This window comes from Canis aureus, chromosome 23 (genome assembly GCF_053574225.1).
Source record: "Canis aureus isolate CA01 chromosome 23, VMU_Caureus_v.1.0, whole genome shotgun sequence".
Taxonomy (NCBI): domain Eukaryota; kingdom Metazoa; phylum Chordata; class Mammalia; order Carnivora; family Canidae; genus Canis; species Canis aureus.
This window is the reverse complement of record NC_135633.1, coordinates 37,890,285-37,909,416: the sequence shown is the minus strand read 5'-3', so window position 1 is coordinate 37,909,416 and position 19,132 is coordinate 37,890,285. Positions and strand designations below refer to the sequence as shown.

Below are 19,132 nucleotides of genomic sequence, written 5' to 3'. Positions count from 1 at the left end.
GTGACATCACTAAGAGGACATGTGGAGTCTAAGTGGGCACAGTGGTTTCAGCCAATAGTGACTTCACATTTGATGCCTGAGGCAAGGCCACTGGAGCAGGAAGTCTGAGCAGGTGGTTTTCTTCATTCTCTAGGGCCACTCTGACTCTCTTTTCTCCTTCTTTCTCAATAGCCATGGGAGTGGTTGTTCAGGAAGGAGCCCTGCTAAACTCACTTCTCTCCATTTACTCTTACCTCACTCTCATCCTGGGGCTGTCCTGCCCTTTGGGTAGACAATCTTATTTATTCTTCTGAGCCAGCTCTAGGTTTCTATTCTCCCATCATCTTCTGGCTGCTGTGCTTGGCCTTATCCCTCTTGTATTGAACTAAGAACTCACTGGCTAGCCTGGAGAGTTGGGTTGAGAGTCCTCAGCAAGATGCCAGAACGCCACTGCATCCCTGCACGGTGTGCTGTCAAGTCACTGGTCTCACCTGAGTCTTTTCTTCAGTTATTTCCCACTTGAGTTACAGTGAGCACTGCGATTCTGTGAAATCAAGCCCTGACACACTTTGGGCCTTCATTTCAGCACTGACATCCCCTCCCCCCACCACCTTGCGATCAGTAGCTCCCTGTCATCTGCACCTGATGTTAGCTGCTGACTTTGAGATGAGTTCATTTCTACAAATTCACATTGTGAACCTCTTGTGTGCTTGGTACCATGATAAAAACTTCAAGGCTTCTGCTGGATGGTTTTGCTTGTCTCACGCCTGCCTCTCATTTCTGCTCTGCCTTTGCCTTTGCTTCACTGCTTAATCATCTTTAGGCCCCAATTCCCTCTCTCTTTCTAACAGTTTGGTTTTACAAACTTCCTCTGCTGTCCTGCCTTAATAGCTCTATGCTTCAGAGTCATGATTTATGCTTCCTCAAAAAGTAAGGGTTTATTCTCTGAATTATTGTTTCTTTTACATTTCTAGCATGGTAAATCCAGCTTCCACTGTGATTGATACCTGGGAAAACACAAGGAAGTCCACTGTGTCTCCAGCTAAGGTAGATTGAGCTCAGCCTCCAAATATCTTATTTTTGGCAAGAATGCCATTTTTCTCATTTTAGCAAAGCACCATGAAATAAAGAGGACTTTTTGGCACCAAGTACAGATAATTTTTACTATTTGATGTAAGAAGCCACTCTTATGGTGGAAAAATTGATGAATACCATGTTTCTGCATTGCTGAAGACTCCAATTTCTTGCTCTAGAGAATAAAAAGTCAAATTATTGGGGATTGCTGCTTTTTAAGCATTCAGAATGTGGCTCGTTAGTTGCATTTCAGTCCACATTCCTATTCATAGTTTCCTGAATCTGTGTTACATGTCTGCTTGTGGGAGGGGATTGCCAATTTATGAAACTCTAGACAGTAAACATTCATATTCAGTTTTGTATTAATTTAAAATTTCTATTTACTGATTCCCAGTCATTGGAATTGATCATAATAGTGATAATGAAGCACTTCAAATACCTTGATAAGTGTCTTCTAATTCTTTATAGGAAAGATCATTTACAATTATATTTAGTTTACCTTTAATCAAGCACAGCAAGAATCTCATATGGTAGAAAGAGCGCTGGGGAACTCTGCTCTGATTAGTCTCTGATTTACTCTAACTTTGACCAGGTCCAAATTTTCTCACCTTTGTAAAATGTGAGGTTTAGATTCGAATAACTGGTTCTGATCTAAATTTGCAGGACCCTGGATTGAGTATATTTTATATAGTTTAATTTTTCTCTGGCATATATGGCAATTCTGTGCCAGCCACATTAACCAGGACAGTAATTTTTCAAACATACCAAATAGAGTTCACTGGATACAACTATCAATATTGGACATAATAAGCATTTGCTAATATTGAGTTGCTGCTGTGACATTTAAAACGAGTTTAATAAACAATATTTTTCCCCAGCAAAGGAAGAATCCGTTTAATAGCTCCAAGTTGCCAGAAGATCACTTATCTCAACAAACCAAAGGTGAGACGTCAAAAAATGGAAAGGCTGGTTTCTCTCAGACTTCAAAAGAAGGTAAATATTATTTTTATGGACTAGATATTTTTATCTTCGTTATCTGTGGACTAAGGGAAATTCTCAGAGTTCCTTTAACTAAAATAACTTGCAAGAGAAAGTGAAAAGTCCTGATGATTTTCTTATTTTACTCTGCCCATTGGTTTCTTGCCTGAGGGAAGGAAGCAGAAATTTTAGAAACAGGGAGTTCATGCATTCCAGTCATGGAGCTGACACTTGTTTGACTTCCGGGCCTTGGGTTCCCCCTTAGTGAACTAGGGAATTTTTGGAGGGGAAGCATTCATTCATTCATTTAACAGCACATATTGAATGCCTACCACATGCAGACACAGTTCAGGTAAAATTGAAAAAGGTTGCCTCAAGAAAAAAAGGCCACTTGACAACATTATGATCCTCTAATCTGTAACTATCAGCCTTGTCCCTCAGGAGGCATTTGATCAGGTTTGTTGGCTTAATTAATTGAAGTCTGCCTCTTACAGAATTTTACCATTCTTCCATACCATTAAGAATACTAGAAAATTCAGTCTCTTCAAAAACAGCTGTTAGAAGATTCCACAGGCATTAAAGATTGGACAAGGGGTAGAAAATTAACATTGAATAGTGGAGTTGGAGTTTTAGTTATCCATGTTGATATTAGTGTATTTCCCCCTCTCTATTGGATATACATATTACATATTATATAAAATATTTTACAGAAAAAAAGCACTGGAACATGTTCTCTTTTTTTTTTTTTAACTTTTTGAAAAAGTTTTTGTGTTTCTTTTTTAAAGATTTATTTATTTGAGAGCAAGAGAGAGCAAGTGGGAAGGGGCAGAAGGAGAGGGAGAGAGAGTCTCAAGCAGACTCCATACTGAGTGCACAGCCTGATGCAGGGCTAGATCTCACAACCCTGAGATCATGACCTGAGCCAAAACCAAGAGTTAGACACTTAGCCAACTGTACCACTCAGGCATTCCTGAAAAAATTAATTTTTGTCTTAGAGATTTTCTTTTTTAAAAAAATTGCAATTTTCTTTTTAAAAAATTGAGTTCCTTTTTCTGGTTTCCACATAAGAATTTTTAAAGCAACTTCTATGTTTTTCCTTAGCCTCCTTAAGAATTTTAAAATTATTTTCTAAAAAATTTTTAATGAGTATAAAAATACCACAAAGTATATATGTAAAGTACAGTAATCGTAAATGTCTAGTTCAATGAAGTTCATGCATGAATTTTTAAATGCTTTTTAATTAGGTCTGCCCTTATGCTAATACTTTATTGTCTTTAATATTTTACTACTTTTGCTAAATGTAGATTAGATTTGTGATAGGTGTTTTAGATTATACTCCATTTGATATGTCACCTAATGTATTTTGATTTTCAGGTGAATTGTCAGAGGCAAAAGAAAAGTCACCTATCCCAGATATTTCAAGCCAAAATTTAGAGAAACCAAAACAAACATTTCCAGGCCCTGAGAATGGATCCCCAATCAAAGCTCCAATCCCTAAAGCCAGAAGAATGCTCCACAAATCACAGGAGTTAAAACAAGATGATAAGCAATCTTTTCCTAGACAAGGGACAGACTCTCTGAGCACAAGGGGAGCTCCAAAAGGAATCCTGAAGCGCAATTCCAGTTCCAGCAGCACAGACTCAGAAACAGTTCGTTTTCATCAGAACTTTGAACCCAAAAGCAAAATTGTGTCACCTGGCCTAACCATCCATGAGAGACTTTCTGAGAAGGAGCATTCTTTAGAGGATGACTCCTCCTCACACTCACCAGAGCCATTAAAGCATGTGAGATTCTCTGCAGTGAAGGATGAACTCCCACAGATTCCTGGGCTAAGCCATGGCCGGGAAGTAGGAGAATTTAGTGTTTTAGAATCCGACAGGTTGAAGAATGGAACGGAAGATAATGTGGATGTAGATGAGTTTTGGAATGACGCTAAGCCTTCCCAATCCAGGAAGCCTTTGCCTTTACATCAATCAGCCTCAAGCCCAAGTGCATCAGAAAATGAAACACATCAGCTAGTGACATCTGGTTCTTTTCCAATTAGTGAGCATCAATCTCCCTCAGAAGTTTTAACTGCAAGACCAGAGTCCATTGAGAATCCACCTACCATCAATGAACAGAAAGCTAAATCATCAGAATTATCAAGGCTTGAATCAGAGTTGTCTAAAAGCCCTGCTGGTAAGAGAATCATCACTACTAGGCTATGAAAACCAACCCAATGGGCTTGGAATGGCCAGGCCAGCCCTGTAAAAGCCCCATTTTGCCTCCTAGACATTCCAGCTACAATTCAGGCGGGTGCCCCTGGGGAATGATTATACTACCTACCTCTTAATGGGTTTGGAGGTTTTCCTCAGTCACCAATATCTAAAGAGATAAATAAAACTAAAACCAGGTTAGCACAGTTTCTGCTTTTCCCTAAAAAATTTAACTATCAATTATTTAAGTAAACAAATTATAGCATTTTGAGTTAAATCAAGGTGTGTACATAGAGTAAGAATTAAAAATAGACTAATACCTTTGTACAGAATATATTATTCACCTAATGCGTATTTATCAATTACCATTTAATTAAACTTTGATTTTTTTTAAAGAGTTTATTTTTAAGTAATCTCTACACCCAACATGGGGCTGGAATTCACAACCCCAAGATCAAGAGTTGCACACTCCACTGGCTGGCCAGCCAGGTGCCCCAGATTTTTTTTTTTTTTCATCTCAGAAGAACCTTCATTTTTTTTTTTTTATTTGAGAGAGACAGAGCATGAATGGGGGGATGGGCAGATGGAGAGAGAGAAGCAGACTCTCCACTGAGCCAGGAGCCCAACTCAAGTCTCTATCCCAGGACCCTGAGATCATGACCTGAGCCAAAGTCCGACACCTAACCCACTGAGCCACCCAGATGCTCTGAACCTTCATTTTCTTAGCCATTTATTCTTAGATCATAAGAACTGAGAAGCAAAATACTGTTTTTCCCTGCAACCTAGTTCACTAGCGCAGTCTTGAAGATTTTGCATCTCTCATGGGATGAGATACTGTTTTCCCATACCCATATGAGTACTTCATAATTCTTACATTTTAAAAAACAGAAACAATGGAAAAAATCATGCTGTGCATTCTCTCCCATCTTCTACCAGTCTTCCTCTAACCTTATGATAATTTCCTTATAGTTAGAAAAATTTACAATGGCAGCAGTCACATGTCTGATGCACTTGCTCACCTCCTTCTTTATTAGTCAATATTAAGTTAACCCTGGGTCACTTTTGCTCAGCCCTACAGTTTTATACTTGTTCACATCAATCCACTTCTTAAAGAGCAAAGCACTTTCAAATACCAAATACCCCCCTGCACCTCAGACATTTTGAATAATTTAAACACAATTATTTTTAAAAAAATAAAAAATTAGCAAATGCTTCTTCAATAAAAAAGCCCCTCATATTAAAGGAAATTACTAAAGTTTGATAAACATTGGCAAATAATTGGATGATGCTTAAATGTTTGTTCAAAAGATGAAAAAAATTATTTAATATTTTCCTTTATTACAATCCACAGAAAAATTTGGTAGACCCTTTCCTGTTTTTCAAACTGCCTGCTTCCTACAATGACAGACTGTATATTAGTATTAACTACTGATTTGTGCTTTCTGATTTTTATTTTTACTTTTAAAGATTTATTTATTTTAAAGAGAGAGGGAAAGTGTGCACATGAGCGGGAGGGAGAATCTCAGTCAGACTCCTGGCTGAGCGTGGACCCCACCCCCACTGCCACAGGGGGCTTCAATTCCATGACCCTGAGATCATGACCTGAGCAAAAAATCAGGAGCCGGATATTTAACCATCTGAAACATGCATGTGCCTTTGTGCTTTCTGATTTTTGAATCCCAGCTGACCAAGAAATTTGTAGCATCATCAGCTACACTTATTTTGATTGGCCTCCTGGCTTTAGAGCTTATGTACAAAGTTCTGCTTACTTATTATTGTGCTACTTACTACAAAAATATATACAAGTAAATAATGAAGCTTGAAAAGAAAATCAGTCCCCCAAAATGGTAAACGCAAAGTATGTGAATTATAAGGGTTTGACTTTAGCTCTGACCTTCAGTACAGTCAAAATGACATTTGTTACTACATTGGGAAGTACAAAAGAATTCCTCAGAGAAAATGAAACATTACCTGGTACCAAATCTTTAAAATAAGTGTTCTTGTTTTAAAAGTAATACACTTTTGTTGTAAAACATTTGAAAAGAAGAAATGCACACAGAATAAAACGAATACCATCTGTGATGTCATCACCCAGCACTAAGTATTGCTAACATTTAATTAGAGACCTTTCAATAATTTTTAAGAATGAATATAATTTTAAATTATGTTTATACTACCAGACTTCTTGTTCTTACTAATAGTATGTTATAATCAATCATCTTTTTCATCATTGTCTTCTGTTAAGCGAACACAGAATTCTTCAAGATTTCTCAAAGAACTTCACCATTATTGACATATATTCAATAGTGCAAAGTGTAGTTAAGGAAACCAGTATCTACTATGTGCCAATTATTGTATAATTCTTTGTTGTTTTCACACTTAGCTGGAGTCAATGATTAAAATTAAAGATAGAATTTTATTAACTGATATGTCCTCTAGTGCATTTGAAATGTAACTGACTTCATAAAAATTCAGCTAACATAATTTTCAGGAACACACATTGCATGGCTTAGCATCTGTAAGGAAGAGAGAGGAATGCTGAAACGCCTGGGTCTTAACTAAAGGGAAGAGTGCCTGAGCTCCCTCAACTAAATGTACTGTGTACCCTATGATTAAGGCTCAGAAAGGATTCTTGATATTAGAGCTTAGATAATCTTCTCTAGCCTCTTACCCTTTGGTCAGCCAACATCAGGGAATGGTTAGAGTTCACATTCTGCATCAGTCTTGTTTGTTTATTTGGCTCACAGAAACTAGTTTGAAACTCACAAATTGTAGAAGGGAAATAGGGAGTAACAGAGGAGGCTCTTGAGATCATGGTCCTCAAACTCTAGCATGCAGAACAATCACTGGGATAGCTTTTAGTAAAGATTCCTAGATCTCTCTTCAGAGATTCTGGTTAATGTATCAAGACTAAGGCCCAGGAATACAAATATCCTCATTGCACCAAGCTAATGTTCTGGAGGGAGCTCCAAAAAGTTCTTTTCCTAATTCCTGAAATCTCCTTGGTCCATGTTCCTCAAACTTGGTGTAAACCCCTCTAATATTTATGAGTATGCCAATGGATGGGTGGAATCATAAAATCAACATGATGTATCTTCCTAGAGTGTTTGTTTTATGAATGGATTTGAGAGTAGAAAAAAAATATTTAAAATTAACATGGATCATAGGTGCCTGGGTGGCTCAATCAGTTAAGCATCCAACTCTAGGTTTCTGCTGAGGTCATGATCTTGGGCTCATGAGATCCAGCCTCATGTTGGGCTCTATGCTCAGATGGAGTTGGCTTGGGATTCTCTCTCCCTGTCCCTCTGCTTCTCCCTATTAGTGCATGTTTGTGTGCACACATGTGCACATGCTCTCTCTCAAAATAAATAAAATCTTAAAAAAAAAAACATAGATCAGAATACAAAATCCACATGAACTTTTTTTTTTTTAAGTAAGCTCTATACCCCATGTGAGGCTTGAACTCATGACCCTGAGATCAAGAGTTGTGTGCTCTACTGACCAAGCCAGCCAGGCACCCCCATATGAATTTTCAGAATAAGTCAGAGACTTCAAAGGAATTTCTCAATTGGGTCTATACCTCATGTTTCAGGAGTCTTCATTTACCTTCCTTTACTGTTGTAGAGCAACTCTGGTAGAATCTTAATTAGGATGGTTTATATTATAGCATGAAAAATGCTGATATAAACAGCTAGTGGTGTGGAAAGTGTAAATACAAAGTGCCTCTTTAAAAAGTAATGTGAGTGATTGAGTAATAATTCTTTAAGCATTCTCTTTCCTTATTTAGAAAAGCATTTCTGTGTTGCAGATGGACTGTCTAGTGTTGAGCCTGAGCCATTTCAGGTGCCAGATCACAGTTCTAGAGACCATCAGCAAGGTAAGCCCCCACTTCTCAAGGCTCTAAAAGCTAGGACCTCCTCACACTCTGGTCCATTTGCCACTGAGATAAGGAAGACAACTGATGATTCCATATCTAAAGTCCTAGACTGGTTTAATCGAAGTTCTCATTCAGAAGACAATAAGTCATCTCTCCAACATCCCCAAAGAATAGAATCGAAAGAAGAAACAAACTCAGAATCACAGACTGCTACTGTCTTGGTGACAGATGACACCAGTGTAAAAGAAAATGGCTCAAAGGCTCTCTTATCCACCAAAGTTAAATTGATGCCTATGGAATCTGATTCAACATTCCACAGGAAGGGAAATACGCTGCTTTCTGGAAATTGCCAAAATAATAATGTAAATATAAAACCCAAATCTATTAATTTGTCCCAACAAGGCAAGGAAGGTCCAGGCATATTGCAACCTTTTGAAATCTATGGCCCAAATCAAGGGAGTAAAACTATGGACTATAGCCAAAGTTCAAAAAACATAGGAGACAGAAATCAGGTACTTCACCCTACCAGAAACTATTCCTACAGTGCTCTCAAAGGAGCTGATGCAGAAGACCAAGTTCCACACATTAAGGATGTTGGCAGTTCAGGTAAAGAAGAGCCTGAATTTCATGTTTATGAAAAAAATAGAGGAAAGTCAGAAGTGAATTTTGACTCTTCAACACTTGTCAAAGAACCAAGTTTGAAAGACAACATGAAAGCAGAGAGAAAGAGCAAAGAAGGGGATACATACATCCTGAAAGCTTCTTTACAGCCAGAGAACATTGAGTCCCTACATAAGGCTACCAAAAACAAATCTTGGAAGAAGCCTGAAGTCCAATTACAAGAAACTGGTGAGGTTCCCAAGAACCAGGTGCAAAGAGAGAAATACAAAAGAGTTAGTGAAAGAATATCTTTCTGGGAAGGTGAGAAAGCTGCTGCTACGTTAACTCATAAAGAACCATCACTGTCATGCAGTCAAGGGAAACCTTCTGCTAAAGCGTATCAGCCTGTAAAGCCCATGGACAGTTTATCTACAGGCCAGAGTGAATATAATCAAGTCACTAGCAAACAAGTGGTCCTAGATGAAAGTGGCCACACAGCCCATCTCTCCAGTTTTTATTCCTCGAATAAATCAAAAGAAACCAGGCCCCAGATATCAGGCCCATGCAAAAATTACCCTTCAGTTGACCAATCAGGTGAAGCATCTCCATTTCAGAATAAGATAAATGAACCTATAAAAAGATTGCCAGTGGCAGAGAGTTGGCATCATGAAAGGGACATTACTTCACCAGCATGGCAACATCCTTCAAATATTGGGAGTGGAACTCCTACTCCTTTGCAGAAAGACAAATCTCTAATTGGTGAATCGAATCCCAACTTTAAAGTTATGTCCCTAAAAGAAAAAGTGGATGAACCCAATACAGAACAGGTCTATAACCGCTCTCAATTTGAGAATTTGAGAAAGTTTTGGGACTTAGGAGCCAATCCAAACAGTGAAGATAATGTTGAAAAGAATACTACCACAATAAACCAGAAATATTCGGTGCCTTTTAATAGCCAGAAACACAAAGGATTCAGTGACATTAAATCACCAGGAAAGAACATCCATGAAATAGGGCTGGTTCCAGGTAAAAAAAAAATTCTGGCAAGAGAGGAAACAGAGAAATTAAATTCAAAGTGCACACTCCAGGTGTTACCAGATGAAACCGTATTTCCATTGACATCATCCAGAAAGTCTACTCATCATTTGCCAGGAAACGAGTCATCAAAGGAAAATGTGGGAAAGAATACAAAATGGTTTGTTACGCCAGTGTTCAAGGAAGAAAAGGATTACTCAGACCACGAGATTCAAGAAGCCATCGTTAAAACGAGTGTTTTGTCTAAAGACTACAAAGACACTTTTAATGACAGCTTACAGAAGCTACTTTCAGAAGCTTCATCACTAGCCATGCATCCTTCTGGTGGAAAAGCTCATGGAAAACAAATGTCAGAACCAGATATTTCTGGAAATAAAACATGGCCTCAAGATACAGGTTTTGCTGATACTAAGGAAGAAGACAAAGGACATAAGGAGACCATTAATGAGCATGTAGATAAAACAGTAGCTCCTCTGAAGGTTAAGCCGAACACTTGGACTGCTGGTCTAGACAAACTCCTGAAGGAAGCAACTGGAACTTCACCCTGTCCCTTGCCAATCATGTTGGAGCCTGTTACTACTAGGATCAACTCTGAGCCTGAAGAGGGTAGTAGAATTTATGAAAAAGGAATAGAAGGGAGTCACAACACATCAGCCTATCAGAAAGAAATAGCTCCTTTTCCAAAGCGGAAAGAAACTTTGGGAATTAAAGCTTTCCCCCCAAAAGATGAAAGTGGTGAGTGCCAACTCAACATGGAGGACTTACATCAGATGCCTGCAGAAGGTTCTCACCCATCAGGTCAACCTTCCTGTCTTTACAGAAAAGATTCTTCTGGGGATGTGGCCAACTCTTCCCAAGAGATGCCTTCTTCCAGGGATGCTCATCTTGCTCCCCAGGATAAGGCATTACCATCGAGAAGGGAAATTTCAGAAACTGTAGAAAAAGTCATTCTTCCACCTAAATCTGCCCTGAATGATGTAAATGCTGTATTACAAAAGCTACTTAGAGAAGCATGTTCCCCAGTTGAGAGGGAAGTAGTGCCTGGAGAAGTAAACGCAGAATTTCCTGAAGGAGTACAGGCAGCAGGTAGCCCCCAAAATTCTACATTGTGGGCTGCAATGGACATTATGGTTCCAGACAAAAGGGGATTTTATTCCTTCAATGTAGTCCCTGATAAAACTCATAACATTGGATCTTATTTAGCTGCCCCAGTATCTCCATCAGTACAAACTCACCTTTCATCTGATTCCACTGTCACTCAGGAAGTAGCAGAAATTGTAAGGGAGACAGATATTCAACCTAAATCAGAGTTCCTAGAACTCAGTGCTGGGTTAGAAAAACTACTGAAGGAAGCAATTGAAACCCCCTCCTCAAAATATGAAAGTGATACAGGGGCTCTTTATCCATCACAGTTAACAGATAGAACTGAGGTGTCCAGGCAAAGTGCTTCTGAATTCCATCCTGAGGAAATCAAAGAAACAGTAAAAAAGTGTCAGGCTCCATCAATATCAGAGAGTGCTTTTGATACTGGTTTTAAGAAACTTGTTAGAGAAACCTTTGAAGCTCCTTCTTCCCAGCTCCAGGTGTCAGTGAAGGAAGAAACTCCTGAGAAGGAGTCTTCCCAGTCCGAGAAAGCCAGTTTCTTGAGGACAGTACCCTATTGTGACTGGACAGCCTCAGAGGCCTCTGAAATGAAGCTTACGAGTAATGTTTTCAAATCTCACGTCAACCAGTGCGATGAAGTGCTGGGAGGCAATGAACCTGTGACTGATTTATCAGTAGATCTTTGTGGTTCTGAAAGTGGGGTTGAGAGCTCTAGAACCCCACAGCTTTATATGGAACATAAAATAGGAGTCGCTGAAACTATAAACCCCCCAGAGGACAGGAATAGTGAAAGTGAGGTTACAGGTGTTCGAGAAGGAGCTTCTCTGGAGCCTTGCTCAGAAGAAGCTCCTAAAGCAATTAGTGTGGTCAGAAATAGGCAACCCATTTCTCTCCTGGGAAACACAGAAAAACCTACAGAAACAAGCAACGTTGAATTGATTCTGGCATCACCATGTAAGAGACAAGAGAAAACAGAAGAAAAAGAAGGTTTCTCTGACTCTGATTTTTCAGCTGGAGACGTGGGTTCCAATGCAGAAAGCTGGAGAAAAACCTCCAGTGAGCATTCTGAATTTCTTAACCCGTTGGTTAATGAGTTGATTTAGGGAATGCTGATGTAAAGGATGATATGGTTTTTAAAATTGAGATTAATTTGATACTCCCAAATGCTGGTCAGTTCTTATCACTTTAAGTCTACCTAGCCTTTCTTAATAAAAAGCTACATTTCCTCTTACATTCTTTAATCAAGTGAGTTACATACAGTTTTACTCACAAGGCAGTGTTTCAGAATCTGACTTCTTCTCATTAACGATAGAATTTTAGGTTTTAAAAGTATTTTTTAAAGAAATTCTTGGGTTTAGAAAATACTTCTGAAACATTCAAACTAGTTTTCCTCCTGGAAATAATTAGAATTTCTTTCTTAACTGGCCATCCACATAGAAGTCTCTAGTAAGATTTGTGGCAAGAAAGTGCCACAGAGAAATGGGCACAGATTTCCCTTTTAGGATGAATATCCTACCACAGTAGTGGCTAAATGCCAGAAGCAGAGTGCAAGGCTGGAACTCTCTTTCCCTCAGAAAGGGAACCCTGTGGTGTTTTCCTCTTATTTTCAATTCTCTGCAGAATCTTCCCTTTCTCTAGAGTGTGACTTAGGTCGGATGACTTTACTTGATTCCACCTGAGGGCATTTCCTGGCCTGCATTTCTTTGGCTCCTGATTTGGCCAATTGGATGAAGATCTTAATCGATTACCACATTCATCTAAGTGGACTCAGGGGTACTGGTTTCAGCCAGGCTGTAAGATAAAGGACCTGTCTCAGTTTGCCATCGTGATCAACATGGGCATTTTAGCAGAGAAACCCAGAAGCAAATAAGAATGTGAAACTCCCCAATTATAGTGATAAAAGGGTAAAGGATGCTCTCTGGCTGGGACATTTTATCCACAGTTGCACAATGACTGGTATGGGTCACTCTTAGCAGTTTAGAAAATTTATCATTTTCTAGCTCCACTCACTATTGATGAGAATGAATAAGCTTTGCTGAGTAGATGATTCATGAGGTTTGGTTTCCTTTGCAAGTAACTATAGGGCTTTTTTAAAAAACTGACCAAAGGATCCACCTTTAATCCTAATTAATCAAGTTGAAGCCTCTCTAAGAAAGGTTGCTGGTAAGAAAGGGCTACCCTTTCCCTTAAGAAAGGGAAAGTAGAATACCAATCTCTGAATGCCACTTTTGCAGGAGTATAAGTCAGCATGTTAAGCTTGGTGAGATAGACTTTATTTTACTAAATTACCCCATGAGTGAGGAGGGTAAACTGACCATAGGAGAGCTTGTGAATTTGTACTTACTCTGGAGATTATTGCCCCTAATGTATATAGCTTTGTTTATAGTATATCAGCATAACTGATTGAACAGCAAAAAGCCTATCTAAAAATGAAATAATCAATATTAAATGACCTCACAATACCCAGAAAAGATCTTTAAAAGTTATAAGTCAATAAAAGGTATAAAATGGTAGAATTTAGTTTTATATACTCTGTCCTAAATTTTTATTTTAAAACAAACAGGTAGGGGTGGGGTGGAGGAGGGAGGAACCTTGACTATAATGGCACCACAATTTTGGTGAGTAACCTAATATGTTTGACCTGTGGCTAAGCTCTTAATCAACTAATGCTTCAGTATGCTCCTTTAAAAAAACAAAAAACAAAACAAAACAAAAAAACTTGGTCAAATATGTCTGGAAATGCTGGGAAGTTATGCACATTATTAGCATATTAAAGACTCCAAGAAGATTTGTAGTAGGAAACCTTTAAATTTGAACACAGAGCATCCCAAATCTAATTCATCTTAGAATCCATTTGCTCTAGCATGCCAATCAGTACTGGGAGAACTGGGATGCATTTTAGGAAAGTATCATGTAGAGAAGCAGATCTCAAATTCACTGACTTATTAATAGAATCATTGATTTATTTTGTAGACTTTTTTTAAAGCAGGCTCCATGATCAACATGGGGCTTGAACTCATGACCCTGAGATCAAGAGTCACATGCTCTACCAGCTGAGCCAGCCAGGCTCCCCTAGCAAACATTTTTGAAGTGCGTATTGCCAGCCACTGTTATAGGCAGTATTGATACAACGGTGATGAATGACCATATTCAGACCAGAGTTAATCCATGATGGAGTTTTCACTGTCAAAATGAAAAAGTTAAGAACCAGCTAGAGATATTTTTTTTGTAACATTAGATGTATTTGATTTAAAGGACTATTCTTATTTTTAAATTATGCCCTTTTTTTCCTCTGTTGGTCCTAACATGCTTTTTTTTCTAATATGCTTTTTTTTAAAAAAATAAATAAGCAAAGATATTAGTACATGATAGACTCCCCCCAACTTTAAAATGACTTAATAAAAGGTTGATTACCTCGTGTCATTTTCCAACACTTTGTTGGAAATTTTATTAGCTCATGAATCCCAAAAAGCCTGCATTCGTTGATCTGAAGAATTCACCCATACCATCTGTGTACCTGATTATACACAGATGTTAAGCATCTGAATCCTGCCTTCTGTGGTTTTCAGCTAATTGTTTTAATGCTCCTAAAACCACTTTGTGGTTGTCTTCAAAAGCTAGAAGTGAAGTGGAAAGATTCAAAGTCTGGCACAGAACAAATCATGTGCCTAAAATAGAGGTGTAGACGACTAAGAGTCACTTTTCTATTTATGTGGTTATCTTGTTTTTTATGATTTGTGCTTGCAAAGATTTCTTGACCAGGAAAATGGTTTTTAAAGGATATACCAAGAATTGAGAACGTTTACTTTTTTCTAAGAAGTGCTTCTTAGGCTTATAAATAAAAGTATAGAAGCTTATGACATGATGCCTCCTTTCAACCTACAATATCAATGTCCATTGCTTATTAATAGCTTGGATTTCTGGATCTTTTTTGTATCGTGCAGTGTTCATCAATTTTGTTTTGTAACAGGTTCAGAAGAAGAACCCAGTCCTGTCTTGAAAACTTTGGAAAGGAGTGCTGCTAGGAAAATGCCTTCCAAAAGTCTAGAAGACATTTCATCAGATTCACCAAGTGAGAATAAAGTTTGCCCCACTGTTGATGCCACTGTCTAAGCTTAAAAATGCTTTTGTGCTCTTCTGTGGCCTCACTGCATGCTGTTGTGCACCAGAGTCCCTAAATTGAGGGTTAACAGATGAGAATAACCTTTTCATAGGAACTGAAGAAGCTCATCCTAAAGTGACTGGAACTTTGAAAGTAGTGCATGAGGTTTGGTTACTAGAACACTAAGTTTCCTTGAATTGAAGAATCCCAGTTCGAGTATTTATTCAAGTACAGTGAGTTTTAAAAGATTGTGGTAGCTAGCAACTCTAGTAAGAAGAGCTAACATTTATTGAGCACCATGTGCCAAGACTTGGCTAAGCATTTCACATGCATGATTTCATCTAACTGGCATACGGAACCCTGTAAGAGATAATTGTTATTCCCATTTTACAGATGAGGAAAATGAAGCTCAGGGAGGTAAAGCAATTTGTTTAGAGTCATGCCACGGAGCTATGAATCGAAATCAACAGACTACTATCAGGAGCATTTATGAAGTGACTGTGTTCTATATGACAGTGTTGGGTGTCTGATGAATTTTTTGTGATATGGAGATGAGTTGGTCCCTAGCTTCAAGGACTATCCTTTCTCTCTCATCCCTTCTTTTCACACATTTCTTTTGGATACTGGAACTAAAAGTCCAAAGACTACCTAGCCTACAACACTTTAGGCACACTGTTCCCCCCAGCAACTGCTTTAAATGGTGACAGACTTCATGACTACTAACATAAACATAATATATCGAGAGACTTGTGAGCCAGACAAGTGGACTTAGAAATCATGACTTCTAGGAGGTTTGCTCTTAATTGTTTTTAAGCTATCATACACCCCTGGGAGTGAAGAGGGTCATGAGAAACTTTATTGAATGAAAGGTAACTGCTGCCAAACTCATGTGCTTGAAAGTTGAACATTGTCATGTTTAGAATATGCTTTAGGCATCTGCAGTTGAGACTAAAAAGTCAGAATTTAAAAAGGGAAAGGGAAAAGCCATTCCATTAAATAATTCCTAAAAATCAGAGATTTTCAGGGCTCTGAGGGCAGAATTCCCAAATTAGAATGCAGTTCTACCCCTACCAGAGATCTTGGAATCTTAGGGTTGAAAGTGACCTTGAAGATCACCCATTTTAAACACCTCCCCAGTGCAGAAATTCTCTATAAAGCCTCCTCAACAGGTGTCCAACCCCGCCATATCCGCCTGAATGCTCCCACAGAAAGCGAGTCCAGTCCTTTGTTGGACCGTCCTAATTGTTCTTCCTGATGTTGGTGATGGATCCTGAGGAAAGGAAAAAAAAAAACCCAAAAACTCAGCAACAATTGTCCAGTTTGGCAAACCTCTTGCCTGTGAGGCATGGAGCTATTTCCATGGTGCAGCTTTAAAGTACTCAGGAATGTGCAGGGTTAAAAAAAAAAAATCTCCATCAGCTGACAGATATTCCTGCACGCTCCCTTCCAAATACCGATACCCACTCTCACACTAGCCTGCCAAGATTCCACTTAGCAGCTGGTCCCCAGTTACATCTCTTCAGTTGACTTCCCAAGCAAGGCTCCCAGAGGCATACACAAATGATGATGCATGCACAGAAATATTTATTAATGACCATGGGTTTGAGAAGGTGTTAGTCATGGCTAGCATCTTACCCTTTCCAGAAGAATAGAGAGGCTGTTGCCGCCCTGTGTTTTCTCCTGCTGCTGGCAGATTGCTTGCTCTTAGCTAACCCTCTAACCCTTGGGAGTCCGTGTGCAGCAGTGTGCTGATGTAAGCTGCATCGGGGCTGAAATGGGAGCTCCCGCTATGGCACTGGTTCAAGTAGCTAATCTAAAGAGAAAGTATTTTGGGGAAGACATCTTGGTTGCACCCCTCACTGCATCTTGACTAATTGCTTCCAACTCCGGGGGCTCCCAGGGACAGTCTCATTGTTCTCTCTCGCCAAGGGTCAGCCGTGTTAACCGTTTGTTAATTTCTCCTGAACAGATCAAGCTAAAGTAGATAATCTGCCTGAAGAATTAGTACGTAGTGCTGAAGATGGTAAATATCTTTATGTATTTGCATGTCTGTCTGTGTATTAGGTTGTGGGGTGGTTTGGGCAGTCACTGAGACGCAGCTGTTGGTTAAATAGAAGAACGTCATTTGCCACCATGTGATGAATGGTGCCTAAGTTGTTTTAAAACGGTTCTGACTCAGTGCATTTAATACTAACTGTTTGTATTCTCAAGACTTCTGCTGGTGATACCATTGTGAGGATCGCATCAGAGACCCTTGGGAAGCAAGGGTTTCTATAAATAGGAAATTGTATTTCTATGGATATGAGCTGATTTTTGCTACTCTGACTTGCAGAACTCTTTGTGAGGGCAGGAAGCATCGGGTGGGTTCCTGGGTTAAGTTATTCCTATATTTGAATCTCACATCTCAGCATTTGGATCTCTCTGGGCATAGCTGGTAAAGCTTTAACTTCAAAGGAAGGAGTCCCAGAACCAGAGTCGGGGTCCTACCTCAGCTCATTTAAATAGCTAAATATAGGCTGAAGTAAAATTAACCAGTTTTGAGTATTACAGAGCCAAAAGATGTTGACGTTTGTCAATGGATTGAATATTACTTGGTTCAGTTATAAAATATATAGGATAATAGTGCTTTGATGGGGGAATGGATGGAAATGAGTCTGATTTTTTTTATAGTTCAGCATTTATGCAAATGTGTAATTTGTATTTCTGCACTGGAATTGTGTTTTTTAAATTGCCTTTACTATAATAATGAAAATGTATATTAACTGAGCTTTTCCCCATGAAATGTAGTATCAGAGCTCCTCAACGGTCATTCCTTACTTTTATATCCTAGTTCTTTCTCATTTTATGCTTGCAACAACTTCATGGAAGTAGGTGGGGCAGGGATTTCCATTTTCATTTACAGATAAGAAAAGCTCAAAGAAATTAGGTGACTTGTCTAAGATCCTGTAGCTAGTTGGTCAGTGGGGGGAGGTGGGAACTAAATCTCGGTTTCATGACTCCTGGTGCAGTGCTCCTTCCATCTCCCAAGCTATGTGTGGCTCAGTGCATTTAGAAGAAACACACCAAACATCTCCTATGCTAGATGTTAGATTTTTAGTTGAATAGGAGACCTCAAGTGGCTAATGAAGAGTCACTCTGGGGAATGGATAAAAGCAAGCTGAAAATGTGTCAGATGTATTCTGCAGTCTCCATTGTGACACTGACATGTGAGCTTTACCTTCATGTCTCTTTAATCCTTCTTGTAAAATCGTATTTATTCTTAATGTTGCTCTTCTGAGTAGATCAAAAAGCAGATCAGGAACCAGATACAAATGAATGCATACCAGGAAGTGAGTAGCAGGATCTTTCTCACAAATGACTAAATGTTGCCACTCTACATGGTGTTAAATATACTGAAATAACTAACACTATTAATCATGCAGTATTTATTATTGGTACTAAACTCTTGCAGCTTACAAAACTATTTCATTCTGACAAGGGTTTTATTAAAAACAATTTACTGCTGCCAGTATTGAAAGATTAATTTGCGGTTCTGGTGGGAGAGAGTTACATATTTTAAAAACTTTTATGTAGGCATATATATGTATTATATATAAATATAGATGTATGTTATTACTGTGTATTATTCTTTTGTAAGTCTCTCTGGCCCTTGAGTCTTTTCTTAAAATGAAGTTGGCACCTTGCATTACCATTTCACTTTATGTTGCAATATGGTCTTGAGTATTGGATCTCTTGTGACCTTTACACAAAACTGTAGACATGAAACAATTTATAATTTATTTGGACCTAAGAAAGAATTGTATTTTTACAGTTGGTATGCAGTATGGTTGTATATGCCTCTCTATCTACCTTTGGAAATAAATTTTAGTATGTCCAGGGTTTAAGCTCTGAAGTTCAAAACTGGACTCAGTTATTTATTCAAAATATAAAGCAAGTGAATGTCTGAATCTTAAGAAATAAGTGTGTACTTGTGGTGCCCAATGTCCATCCACTAATTACCATCCACCACCAACCAAAGATAATGATTATTTACTCTTTTCTGTTCAGTCTTAAGATTGCTGTACTTACCTGGGACTACTGTCTCCAGGACAAATAGCATATTAAAAAGGTGTTTGTGTGGCCTATCAAAGCACACAGACATGTGTGTGTGTCTTCTCAGCTTCCCAGTTTCGCCTGTTGCATAATGCT

General features: G+C 38.6%; 1 protein-coding gene across 21 annotated transcripts in view; it reads left to right on the top strand.

The window, feature by feature from the left end:
• The window catches only part of SYTL2 (synaptotagmin like 2), a 116,909-nt gene that overhangs the window by 78,519 nt on the left and 19,258 nt on the right, over positions 1-19,132 (top strand). For 4 of the 21 annotated variants that reach the window (XM_077867295.1, XM_077867296.1, XM_077867297.1 and 1 more), the window contains 7 exons: positions 954-1,026; positions 1,932-2,046; positions 3,406-4,209; positions 8,035-11,898; positions 14,813-14,914; positions 16,914-16,967; positions 18,226-18,273. In XM_077867295.1, coding sequence (XP_077723421.1) covers positions 954-1,026; positions 1,932-2,046; positions 3,406-4,209; positions 8,035-11,898; positions 14,813-14,914; positions 16,914-16,967; positions 18,226-18,273 — 5,060 coding nt within the window. The other 17 variants (XM_077867311.1, XM_077867307.1, XM_077867299.1 and 14 more) reach the window with 14 other exon arrangements.